Raw genomic sequence first — 13,367 nt, 5'->3', positions numbered from 1 at the left:
ATAAGCCCTGCCTAGTTAAGTGAATCACACAGTGCATCCAGGAAAACTGCTGCATCCTGACTGTTTCAAACCACTGCATGGTTTGTAACAGCATCTTTAGACATAATCACCTCTATTATGAAAAGCTGTCTTCTCGCTATCTGTATAGAGTCCACTGTAGAATTAAGATGTTCAAATAGAGGGAAATAGGCTGCATCCTTTTGAAAAAAGCACAGCAGACAGGCAATAAAATGTCTCCTTCGGTAAGGCAGAGAGACCATGGAGAGCACTTGCTGAAACAGCAGAATCTAATGCTTGAAATGGTACAATTTAGAAAAAAAAAGTGGTTTTGACAATGATTGAAGTGAAAATTAACCATTTAACAATTGTGCCTAACATGCCTAGTAAAGTCATTTGTGTGGCAGCACTTTTATCTGAGGTAAACTGCATAACTGATGCAGGATTTTACAAGTGCCAAAGGATGGCCTTTTAGTTAGCAAAATATATTTTCATTTAAAAAAGACAGAAAATTTTCATTTCATGAAAGCTATAAGATTGCGTAAGTGAGGCTATTTATTACACAATACAGGTGCACTGTAGAGCCAGTGAGAATTAGCTGCTTTGCATAACAAGAATTCTGATAAGAAACATAAAGAGCACAACAAAGTATGCTGAAAACAAAAGAGTTTATTTATCAAAGAATAGAAAGTGAAATATAAAAAAATCAAACAGCCAGTTTTGTCTCACTCTTTCCAGAAAAATAATAATTTGAATTCTGAGACAAACACAAGGAAATAGATTTACAAAATATTTTTACAAATTAAAAAACAAACAAACAAACAAAAAAAACAAACAAAAAAAAACTAACCTTGGAAACATTAAAATATAACAAAGGAGAAACCAAACTTAATCTTTCGATGTACCAATAAAGTCTCAAATCTCTTTAAGTATTCTTTAATTTTTTTTTATTTTTTTTTTTTTAAATCTAAAGCAGCAATCACAAAATACTAAGACCAGATCTACAACATTTAAGGCTCAAAAGCAAATGGTACATCAATATTAAAATGAAACCTTCCTGAGATATCATAACCTCATTCGGTCTAGTGCGTATCTATCTGTTCTGCACTTTCCTCAGGTATATTCCTAATCTAAAACTATCTTCCTCTCATGTTCCCCACACGATCTGGAAGAGTTTAAAGCCTTCTTTGTTCCCCCTCGCCAACATCAAGTGCGAATGTTTCATTAACAGCGAAACAAACATGGGGTTTTGAGTCTCGGTCTGTAGCTAAAGAAGATTTCTCGGTTATTATTGATGTTCTTCATTGTTCCTCAGTAAACCAGCTCAGTAAGTATTTATAGCTGCTGAGATCTCCCAGAAGAATGCTTTGGTACTCTGTGTTCAGACAGCTCATAGAAATACTTTTACTACCTGTTCCCTTTTTTTTTTAACATCTTTGAGTTTTTCCTTGGTTCAGCCTCCTCTTTATGTGACCTCTGTAACTTCTCTCTGAAAGAAATAAACAATAAAACAAAATTGTAGACCAAGTTTTTCACAGGCTACAATTCCGTCTTAAACTAAATTCATTTTGATATGAGAAGAAAGGCACTTGCTATATGACTATAACTTCTGCACTCACTGGTTTCAGCTGCCTCTGTTTAGTCTGCCAGAACAAAGTTGCATAAAGATAAATGTTCCTTTCTTGTGCCCCTGTTCCCTACACATGTATCCCTTGTTGGCTGTGGGAAAGGAGTGTGTGAAAAGGGTTGATGCCATCAGGGAAAGGAGCCATCTCCTAAAGTCAGTCCCAGGCTGAGGTCACTCAGGGGATAAATACTTTTCCCCAAAGGCCTGTGGCTCCTGAGAACCAACTGTTTGCTTTGCCTGTCAACAGGATTTTCTCTGCTCAATATATCAAGCCCCAGTGACCAGCTGGCTGGTTTGATCTGCCTGTAGTAATCAGCTGGCATCTTTCAGGTTTGTAGCCATTTCTTCTCCTCTAGTTAGCACCCCAGCATAAGCCAACTGAAACATCTATCAAGAAAACCATTGTTAGAACTGCTACCCTCATCAGCCAAAGACTGGCGCTTTCCTTTGTTCATGAAATAAAGGTGGTAGTTGAAAGCGTAAATACCACAGGCCATATTTTGGTTGCTACAAGTCAGCCTAGTTCCACTGGATTCAATTGTCTGTGCTGATTTATGCTGTCTGTGACTCAGGTTTTTAAAAATCTAATTAAAGGAAATTTGGAAACAGTATTTCTCATTTCTCTACTTCAGAAGTTATTTATAAAATACAAAACAATACAGACAAGCAAACTCAGATGATTTTCCAACATTTAAAAAACAATATGGGAAAAAAAGGTCAAGTACATGTGAGAAATAAATGTTAAGGAAGAAGATCAGCTAGTGTAGGTGTTATATTTTAGTTTTGATTGGCATACCTGCTTGTGAAGTAGATATTTTACTGCTTTGTGTAAACAGTTTTTTTTAAAGCCCTTTTTTATAGTCTCTACTGTACCTGCATAAACTGGACTTCAGTCCAGGGGGCTCTTGAATATTGACACAATAATCATCTTTGTCTTCCAATTCTGGAGAGTGAATGCTCCTTCTTTTTGTTTTTTCCCCTGAATTACCAAAGATATGTGGATTAACAAATAAATAAATAAATAACCGATATTAGAGCTTGTTTGGTTTTGATTAATTTAAAGCAAAACAAAACAAAACACTGATTTCTAGCACAGTAGCACTTTATACATATAAATTATGACAAGGAAATCACTAGAATATTGTTTTTTGAGTGTAAGTTCTCACAGAGTGGACTTCAACTTTCAAATTTGCTGCACCCTGATGTAAGTTTCTGCAAGGTGTAACCACTGACAGCACTATCTTATATTTTCTTAGCAAGTAATTGGAAATGGCTCCTTACCACTAGCAAACAGAGGTACAGTCACTACATCATTTTATGTGATTTGAATCAGTACACTGGTACATTAAAAAGTCACTGCTTTTAGTGTCCTGAGCCAAGCTTTCACATGTATCCCTCTGGTCACTGTGCATACCAGGACAAACAGCTCTGCACGCTTGAGAAAAAACTGACTAGGGAAAGAGATTCAAAATTGTCCAGGTGAGTGAGCTGCTTTTCCCTTTCAGACACTTATCTCACCTTTCAGCATCTTTCAGGTGTAATGCAAAATGTCTCATTTTGATAATGACAGGATGATTTCATGGCTCAAAGGATGAGAGTGTGTACACCCCATTCCAAATACGCATCAGGGAACATAACTGCTATTCTGACAATTTGTCCCTAAGTATCTCTTGAATAATAAAATAGTCTAATCTGTTAAACCTGCAACAAATTCATATAAATATTTCAATCTTCCTGATTCAGTAAGATTTTACTTTTGAGTATGTGTGTGGGATGGCTGATTCTTCCATTCTACCAAGAGAATGAAAGCTGGGTGATTCAGTCCTGCTGTCCTCCCAGAAACCTAGTGATCAAGGTGAACAAAGACCTTTCTGAAGAACATTATAAAGACATGAAAAATAATTTGAGATTGAGCAAGGCAAAGCCTTACCTCAATGGACAAAATGTGGTCTGTTGGCTAAAGGACAGGTTTGGAGTCAGCAACAGAGACGTTTACTTGTGGTTAAGCTACAGGCAACCCAGATGACTTTGGAAGGTCACTTTATTTTTCTACACCCCAATTCCCTCATTTATTAGGGACATGGCACTGATGAAAAAAAAAAAAAAATCTCTCCTAAAACTGTATCTTGTCATATTGCAGTTTGAACCGATTAAATGGAATGATTCGTCTTTAAGACAATCCAGGATCATACCGACCTGCTGGCTTGCTCCTTTTGGAAGGCTGCTTCTTCACAGTGACTGGAATCCGGGCCAGTGCAGCCAACTCAGTAACAAAGTCCTGCTCTGCATTCTGCATGCAAGGATAAAGCAGCAGTCAGTTAACACAAAACATTTTGATTCTGGTTATGTTATGCCACGACAAAATGCCATGTTATGTTATGCCATGACACATGCCATGACAAAAAAAAAAAAAGGATATGTCATTGCAGAAGCACATGAAACAGTGTGAACACACTGGGGATGTTTTCTCCTGGAAAGGGATTCAGTGAGCACAACAAAATACAGCTTCCCATTAACAGTACTTAACTCAAATATGCTGAGAGCATGTATGTGATGAAGAATAGGAGATGTGCTGTGCAACCTGGCTGGTTGCGACTACCTGGCATTTGGGCCTGATCCTCCTTGTTGTGGCTGTGAACTCAAGCACATTGATGTACTAATAAGGAGGTTGAACAGTTTCCATCTGATTAGACAGAGACATTCAAGTAACCAAAATGTGAGTCTGTACTCGCAATAGAAATGATGCAAAACCATCAAAAAATAAGATAAAGAATATAATGCCCCCACCCAAGTCCCAGGTTCTCTTTGTAGTATATGGTTTCAAACTGTTAACTGTCTGCATGTGTTGCTGGGGTCTGAGCCATAGCTTCAGGGGTGAAAACAGTAGTGAATCTTAGCATTAATTTCAACTGGGCCAGTGAAGAGACCCTTACAATCTGTACAATCTGTCAAACAGTAAGAGTCAAAACAACAGATGTTTTGCCATTGACTGGTTCAGATCTGTGAATCATTTTATCCTGATTTACCCTCAGCTGATTCTCCAGCTCTGTTTCTAGGTGATGCAATCCCAGCAGCTTCTGTTTCAGAGACTCCAGACGAATCTGCTGGTGCAGTTCAAACTGACTCAGAACCTTCTTTTGCTGCAGCATCATCCTGGTAAAGGGAAATTTTAAAGTACCTTTGTTGTTCAGTTCAAGGGAGGAATACAATATTGGTGAATGGCATTTAGAAGGTTTTGTAGTGACAAAGGCTCATTAGCAGTATCAGCCCATCCAGTCTTTGCTAGGACAAATAATTTTGCTGTAGATTTTTAATTAGCTTTACTTATTTGAATAACCTGCTTGCACCACAAGCTCCTTTCTAAGGGTACAGCAGTTTGGGTCATCCATGCCTGGACTTTGGGAGCTCGAGTTCAGCTTTAATTTTGAAGTTTGCTTTCAAAACCCTTGTATGTTTTCTGCAGTGAATCAAGTCAGTTTTCCTATCTGCTTGCCAAAGAGACAAGCTGTTAGAAGACCAGGTGTGAGGATAACGGATTAAGAATTAGGCATCTCATTCAGGTCTCTTCAGTACCAAGCTGACACTGAGCCAGAAACATGATAATCTGAAACCCGGTGTTACGAGCACTGACAACTATACTCATTGCTTGTTTTATTTTGCTGGTTAAAGATTAATATTAATACAGTAGAAACTGAATGGCTGCAACTTTGCTGAATCTGTAATTCTTCTGTTCTCTTGTCTGATCTACCTTGAAGCAAAACTGTCAATCACCATCGCATTCCTCAGGGAAGGAGATAACACAAAACATTTCTGACATTTACACATACTGCAGTTGCTATTGTAATGGTCAATGCTCACAGAAGGTTAGCTTTCAAAATTTGTTCTTTGAACTCACACTTATAACCTTCCATCAAGGGCAAAAGCAAATAAAAAATTCTTCTGAGTTTAATAGGAGTTAGATAATTAATAGAAATTTTGTTACTGACTTAATGCATGACTGGGATTTGACCCTAAAAGAAATCAGAATGGCAACAGGAAACTGAGTTTGATCACTGACTAATAGTTATGAGACCAGCTTGCATAAAAAATTGTTACATTTTTACTGTTTGCATGAAGCCCAATTTAATTGTACTTTATTTTAAGAATAGGTTATGGGAGAAAAAAATTGAGACAACAGCTAAAAGTGAATCTGTATGTCAGAATAAACCATGAACTTGATAACGAATACTTAACGGATCTTTTCCGAAGCCCTTTGTTAGATGAATCTACTTCTATACTAATTCAAACAAGGATGAAAAACAGAAAGTGGGCAATAATTCCTGTCAATGTAGAAGTAGCAGAATGTCTAAAAAAGAATGAACCTCTTTACAATGATAAAATTGCACAGGCTATGTTATTTTGGATAATAAGCCAAGAGTAAAGAAAATAAAAGGATTACAAAAATACTTCATGTGCATGTCATTTTGAAAGTCCTTCAAACTTATATAATACAGCTTTTTATGTCAACTTATTCCTTTGGATAGTCAGTGCTTTTTGTCTAGAGTCTAAATTTCAAAAAATAAATAATGTATTAAACATGATTTTTATTTAACATTTGTGGCACTCAAGCCTAAATTTTGTGCAAGTAATCTTAACTGTCCAAAGGCATTCAATGAAATTTTACCATTTAGATATTATTTATGTTTCAAAAATGCTATCTTCATTACAGTATATTTACTCAACAGCAAATTAATATATATTCTTGATTTTTAAAGCAGAAACAATGAAATGTAATGAATTGGATACAATCAGCTCCCATCCTACATTTATATTATCTTTTTTTTTTTTTTTTTTAATAATTTGGCATGTGTTTTGGCTTTGCTTTTCATTCTCTCTTTTCAAACTGTCTTTATATAGTTCTTCAGTCTGTAATTAATGAGCATCAAAAAGTAATTCTCTGAGATCAAAGAGTAGTGCAAAATTTGGCAACAAATATTTCTTCTCCATCAAGGACAAAATATAAAATACAAAGCCAGAACATTTATTCAACTAGACATTTATATATATCTGCAAAAAGTCAAAGCATTTAAACTGAGTCAGTAGTGTTTCTGCCTGCTCTTACCTTTGGTGGACTGCGGATGATATGTTCAGGATGCCTTTGGTCTGTTCTTCTTTCAATGTGTGTTCATTCTCTTCTTTCTTTCTAAGTCTGTTCTTTTCACTTCTTTCTGCTGAAATAATGGTTTTGTAAAATATTCTGCTCAAAACTACAAACCCTGCTTTGAGTTCTGGCAACCTGACAATTTATGCCTTTCATCAACAAAAAATAATCCCTGTTCTAGGCAGTCCTTCCAAAGTCACTGCTCCTTAGAGATCTCAAGTACTTCTTACATACACTTGCTCTGCCACTGTGATTTGCTGAAACATCAGACAATAAGTTGTGCATTGTTCAGATGTGATGGTAATGCCAGTGAATTCTTATTATTCTTATCTGTTTCTCCCACTAAGTGATTGATTAACACAGAATTCAAAGGAGACATTTTATGAAAACACCACGATGCCTTAAGAAAAAATTGAAATACCTAAATGAAAACTGCCAAACAAAAAACCCCTGAGCTCTGAGGCCACTTAGTCCTGGGAATGCCTAACTTCACTATGCTTCCCCTTATTTGAAGGTGAAGTAATTTTGGTAGTTCTGCTTGGTGTTTATCTGCTGAGCAGGGTCCTGAGTCTTATCTTCAAAGTACTGCCTGGTAGTAATCTGCCACATACAACCCATTTCCTCACACCTACTGCTGTGGACCTGTTTTTTTCTAAAATACAGAAGAGAGATGGATGGGTATGTAACAAATTAAGGTATTTAACATTTATATGGGGGGCATCCAACTTTTTCTGAATGCTGGGAGAGGATGGCAGGCACCTCTGAGGTTGACAGTGTATTTGGTGAGGGAAATCGCTCTCTCATTGTGGTAAATGTGCTTGAAGATCACATACAGATCAGGCCCTTCTAAAAATTAAGAAACATGTGCCCTGCCTCCTGGCTGGAAGGCAGGGCATAGAGGGTCTGGTTGTGCCCAGGGGCAGCACTTCAGGCTGTTAAGAATCACAGGGAGAAATTTAAGTGCTTCTGGGGGCCATACAACAGCTGAAATGAGAAAAACATGCAGTCTGCATCACAAAATTGGAATCAGGGTAAAAAAAGGACTTATGTGAACTAAACATCAGAGACCCTCATTAGACCCACTGCTCACTCTTAATACAAAAGCTAACAACAAAGCAGAAGGAGTTGAAGGAGCTGTTACAGAAAAACTGAGACACTTTAGAGTATGCACATATATGTTTGCAGTATTTTTTTTTATTGTACCAGTTCATTCGACCTTTCAGTTTCAGCTTGGTTTCTCTCTGGCCACCCAAATCTAAAACATGCCTGCTTTTATTACCAACGTAAATTCTCTCATCTTCCCTCATGCCTGTAGGCTTACACTGCAGCAAGAAAGGATTTTATTTTTCCTCAGTTGAAAAGAAAATGTGCTCCTTTAGTAGCTGCTTACACACTTAATTTTCTTTCTCATAGTTCATGGAGCATCAATGCACTGAAACAACAATATATCCACACAAACAGTAGGAGAAAGAAATGATCTAAAAGAGCAATTACCAGGCTGACTGTGGCTCTAGTGACTGGTATTCCAGGTCTCACAGGCTATTTGGGAAACCAGTAGACAGCAATACCAAAGTGCCAATGAAGCAAAACATTCAAGTATGTAATGATACCGGATCAGCTCAGTTCACGTCAGAGGAGTGTTCTGGAATAAGATTCTGTTGAAATTCCTGCTTAAAGCAACCCAAATCGAAGGGATTTTAGACTCTGTTTGTAGTTGGCTAAATCAGGGCCAAAGAAGTCTTTAGAGAGACTTCGTAAGAACTTGAGTAACTGGCTGTCTTGTTGGCTGCCAATGTCTACAACACAGATCAAAAATCCCTGCACACATTTTGCCTAATCCTTTTACTTCAGCTTCCAATGTTAAAGGCTTCAAGGTCCACAACAGGGCATTGTAAAACACATGCAAAACAAACAGGTTCTCCTGTAAACAGTAAGCATAGCTATCTATTAACTGGGGCTCACAAATCTTTCCTAACAAAGTATGCCTTATCTCCAGACCCAAGCCTTGAGTGGATAGGCCTGTTTCTCTTCAAAAAATCTCTTTTGTGGTGAAAGAATCAAATTTATTTAAAATTGCATGTTGAAAACAGCTTTTATTTATCCACTCCATGTGTCTCAAAGACTTAGCCTTAGATGCTATTGCCATTCTCCTAACTTGCTATCTTCATTTAATGCCAACAGCCTTCATCCAGGGGAGGGGAGAGTGTTTACAGAAGAAATCAATAATCACAGCTTGCTTTTTTTTCCTGTCCTGAAGAAACTGAACAATTAGAAATAATTTCAAGAAAAAGTGCCTGTGTGTGGTGGTTTCTGTGGGATCCAGGAGTTCATAAACCTCATCAGCAGTTTCACAACCTGTGAGAGGGTCATGGTTGACAGTTAAGAAATAATGTAGAAGTTCATACGTCATTCCAGGATAGGAACGATTGACTTTTTGCTGATCCTCCCATGAATCTTCTCTATTGCAGAGAGAACAACATTTCATTGAGTCAAAAAAGGGATAAATATAAGAATCTCCTCCTTAAAACAGACTGTCTGCTAATGATGCTTACGTTTTCTAACATGGGAGCGATGTGTCTGACTGTAGACACGGGTCTCCTGCCTTATAGGAGAAAGATCCAACTTGTAGACTCCCATCATATACCCTCTTACTCTATCAGTATTTAATCCATTAATTCATTTTATTTTCATATATAAATATAGTAAATTGAACCGTGTTCATGGTAGAGGTTGGATGTACAACCTAAGATTTGTACAAATGTCAACATTCTAAATCCTCCTGTATTAAGCTTTAGAGCACCAGAAAATCAATTACTGGTGGTTGTGACAGTGTTAGTATCTCTGATGTTAGCTTGGTGAATTTGAATTCATGGTTAAACTATAATCTCTGACACTAAGTCATTATTCTATGTGTGGTTATACAAAACTTTGAGTAACAACACCCTGCATGCAATTCAAGAAATTACTGATGATAATAGCTCTACTACTTTTTCCTCAAAGATGGAAATGGACCTACACATTCATTTTACTTTGTTGCTTGATTTCAATAATATATTTCTGTTATCTTTATGAGATCTTTATAGCAATAAGAAAATGAATTTATCTATTAAAAAACAAGTATTATCTTACAGTTGTTTAATATCATACATACCTTGTAACGATTTCAGTTGCTGAAGTTTTTTCCTTTCATAGCCTTCTGTGATTTTTCCTACTTGCTGGTAGTAGTTTTGCACCAGTCTATTGATATTATTGCTGGTCCCATATACACTTTCTACAGCAGCTTCCACCAGCCTCTCCTGCATTAGATAGTGCAAGCAATGGTTCATTTTCTAAGTTAAAAACTAGTTGCTTTAATCTGCCTAAAACTGAACACCAAATTTAATTTTTAATGTGTATGAAAGATTGTGAATTTTGTGCTTAAAAAAAGTTACAAACTGATATGCTGGAAAACAGGTATTTCTATTAATCCATGGAACATTTCAACACAAAAAATTACATTAAAATCTTTCTAATGTGCCTTAACTACATCTGGGAAGGGACCACTCTTCTATCTGTTCCATCTCCATAGCCCATTTTGCCTGTCAACCCAATTGCCAGCAAAGTAAATTAACATATGTGTAATTCTAGTGCAATTTTCCTTTATACAGAAAATCCAATTATTTACAACAATTCTATTTATTAATCTATGAATTGAGTATCATTTTTATGTATTTATCTACAAGATAATTTAATAAATATATCCATTAAGCTGTTAATATATGAATACTATTAATTAACTTCAAAATCTTTATCAATAGATAATCTCCATTTCTTCCTCATGTTTGTGATTTTCTGTCATCCAGAACCCTCTGCTCTTTTTATGTTCTTGGGTTTGGTTTATTAAAACCTCTTCTGAGTCCCTCAAAAATACAGTAGGTTGACGTTGGTGTTATGTTTGTAACTAGACAGCAAGTTACCTTCAGTTTTAAAACAGGTTGTAATGTTTTCCTGATGATACTTCTAGACGTAGGGTAATGCATATATATAAGGTTGCTATCCAATTTATTATAGTACACAATTTGTTAAGAAAGCTGCTACTGAATAATTCCATACCTTGAAGTCCTGTTCATCATCTGATTTCCTTTTTCCAGCTTCCTGTTGGGCATGCTGTAGCAGTGTCCGCCCAATCACTTGCTCCATGTGTTGCTGAAGAAACTGAAGAGCTTCTTGCATTTCTGTGACTAACTGCTGGTGAAATTCTAAATGGGTTTGCTGCGTTTCTTCCTCTAGCTTCTCTTCCTCTTCCAAAATGTGGGACTCCTGGTAATCAGACAAAATGATAGCAGGTGCTGCCATTTAAATGCATTCACAACTTTAGTCAGCATCACTGTAAAAGAAAATCCTACAGCCACTCAGAACATTACTGTTTTAATACTTAATCTCATTTCCAGCATAAATCAGTACAGTCACTTAATTCTAGTATAATTCCTTTATATAATAATTATCAGGCATAATGCTTAATTCCAGTATAGTTCCAGTACAGCCACTTAATATATTTGTCTTGGCACCAAAGCTATTGTCTCTGTCATGATATGTACAACAGCTGTGTCCTGTCCAACTAGTCATTTCCAAGTGATGCATACCTGTTTTTGTGTTCTGTACTGTTGAATTTGGTCTTATTTATATTTATATTTATATTTATATTTATATTTATATTTATATTTATATTTATATTTATATTTATATTTATATTTATATTTATTTATATAACTTATTTATATTACTGACTGCAGTAAGAGATAGTTGTGTATACCTTGATAAAGAGCAGAAGAACAAGGCAAGCATGCAGTTACATTTCTAGGACACTCAAACAGTTTTGGGGTCTACCTGAGAAAAACTTGGCATATTTGTATTTCCAGCCTTTCATGACTGCACTTAATAGCACTTAGAGACCACTTGCACTCTGAGCACCTGATGAGTTCTATGGCTTAACTTATTTCTTAATTTTGAACCTGCCATCTGGTAGCTTTGCTTGGTGCTCTCTTGTTCTTTTGTTAGAAATAAGAAATCAGAAACAAGTGAAAAATTGTTCCCTACTTACATACTTTATGCCAGTTTTAAAACTTATGACACTTCAGAAGATGCATCTTCTTAAGGCTTCCAGTCCCTTGAGTCCTTTGGACCATCCATTTTCTATGCTTCTTTTAAAATCCACTTTCACTCCAAACTGTCTCCAGCACACAATAGGACACACCAGAATAACCTCTTCTTTCTTTCTTACGTGTATCACAGTCTTCCACAGATTGCCTTCTATTGAATTGCTGATATCTCTCTTATACTAATACTCTCATTTAAGCCTAGATATAATTAAATTATTCTGAGGTATTCAGCACTAACTATTTGATTCCCTCTTGGAAATAAAAAATGCAAGTAGGAAAAGAACCTGCTCTGCCCACATTCATCTGTGGAAAATAATGATGTCCCTATTAATGCTGGCTATTCTGACATGTCTTCATTTATAGCTCAGACATGTTTTTGACATTTTTTAAAGACAGCTGGAATATCATTAAACTGATTCTTTTTTTTTTTTGTCATTCTGACCAAGGTAGGGTTTTATAGTGGTATTTTCCTGAATAAAATTTACATTTTATATGAAATAAACAGACTGGCATAACACTATCTACACCAGCCTAAAATTGGAAAATATTTAAATTAAATTTAGTTAAAACAACATAGTATGTCTTAAACTCTGGTTGAGTGTCTAAAAATTAACCTCTTCCTTAACTCCTTATACGTTGGTTCTAGCTTTGGAGGTGGTTCCTAACATTTTTTTTCTTGCTGACTTTTCACGGTTCCACATCTAGGCTCTACTTGTTTGGCAGCAAGGATCTTATATGTGTATATTTAGGCATGTCTCTGTGAGATTGGTTTTAGCTGGCCTTGGAAAGAGCCTGTAATGGAGGGAGACTAAAATAACCGTAATACCTGGGGACATTTCATTTTTCTAGGGAACACAGTGATTGAATCAATTAATGTCCCTGTGGGAACTAAGTGAGATGTAACAGTGGAAAGCACACAAATGCAGGAACAAGAGGAATGCAGTCATATGTATTTGTATTTCATTATATTTTACTTCTTCTGAAGGTTAATGATATTTTGAGATTTTCACACTCAAGAGGAACTACTTCAATAGAAGTATCAAATATGAAACTGGCAGCAGACAGAATTTCCTTCTTCCTCTTTCAAGTGGAGAATTAGTGTTCATGCTATGCACATCAGAATTAGAGGCATGCACAATATTGCCTCTCTGCTAATTGCACAGTGATGCCATGGAGCACAGAGCTATGAGGTGTTGGGTGGGTTCAATCCAGATGTGCAGCAGCACTGGGTTGGGCAGTGGCTAACACTGATGCCAGCTGGGAAGGGCCCTCTGATGCTGACTTCAGCAATGCATTGTTGCTTTAGGTAAGTATCCAGTCTAAGTAAATAAATAACCTACAAAATCTAATATTAACCAGGAGTAACCCTTAAAACACAGTTGCAAATAGATATGAAAGTGACCTGTGGGAATATCAAGTCTAAAAATTCATTAAATTTTCTTCTATCTCCTGACCTACACGAATC

General features: G+C 36.4%; 1 protein-coding gene across 2 annotated transcripts in view; it reads right to left on the bottom strand.

Moving 5' to 3' along the window:
* Nucleotides 1-854: 854 nt before the first annotated feature.
* Nucleotides 855-13,367, bottom strand: part of EVC (EvC ciliary complex subunit 1) — a 54,215-nt gene continuing 41,702 nt past the window's right edge. For both annotated transcript variants that reach the window (XM_032187000.1, XM_032187001.1), the window contains exons 15-21: nucleotides 10,857-11,063; nucleotides 9,916-10,060; nucleotides 6,726-6,834; nucleotides 4,651-4,777; nucleotides 3,821-3,914; nucleotides 2,498-2,603; nucleotides 855-1,486 (exon numbers count right to left, since the gene is read on the bottom strand). In XM_032187000.1, coding sequence (XP_032042891.1) covers nucleotides 1,405-1,486; nucleotides 2,498-2,603; nucleotides 3,821-3,914; nucleotides 4,651-4,777; nucleotides 6,726-6,834; nucleotides 9,916-10,060; nucleotides 10,857-11,063 — 870 coding nt within the window. In that variant the 3' untranslated portion in view covers nucleotides 855-1,404. The remainder of the gene's footprint in view (nucleotides 1,487-2,497; nucleotides 2,604-3,820; nucleotides 3,915-4,650; nucleotides 4,778-6,725; nucleotides 6,835-9,915; nucleotides 10,061-10,856; nucleotides 11,064-13,367) is intronic.

Source organism: Aythya fuligula, chromosome 4 (assembly GCF_009819795.1).
Source record: "Aythya fuligula isolate bAytFul2 chromosome 4, bAytFul2.pri, whole genome shotgun sequence".
NCBI classification, from domain to species: Eukaryota; Metazoa; Chordata; class Aves; order Anseriformes; family Anatidae; genus Aythya; species Aythya fuligula.
The sequence above is the reverse complement of the archived record's forward strand: the minus strand, read 5'-3'. Positions and strand labels throughout refer to the sequence as shown.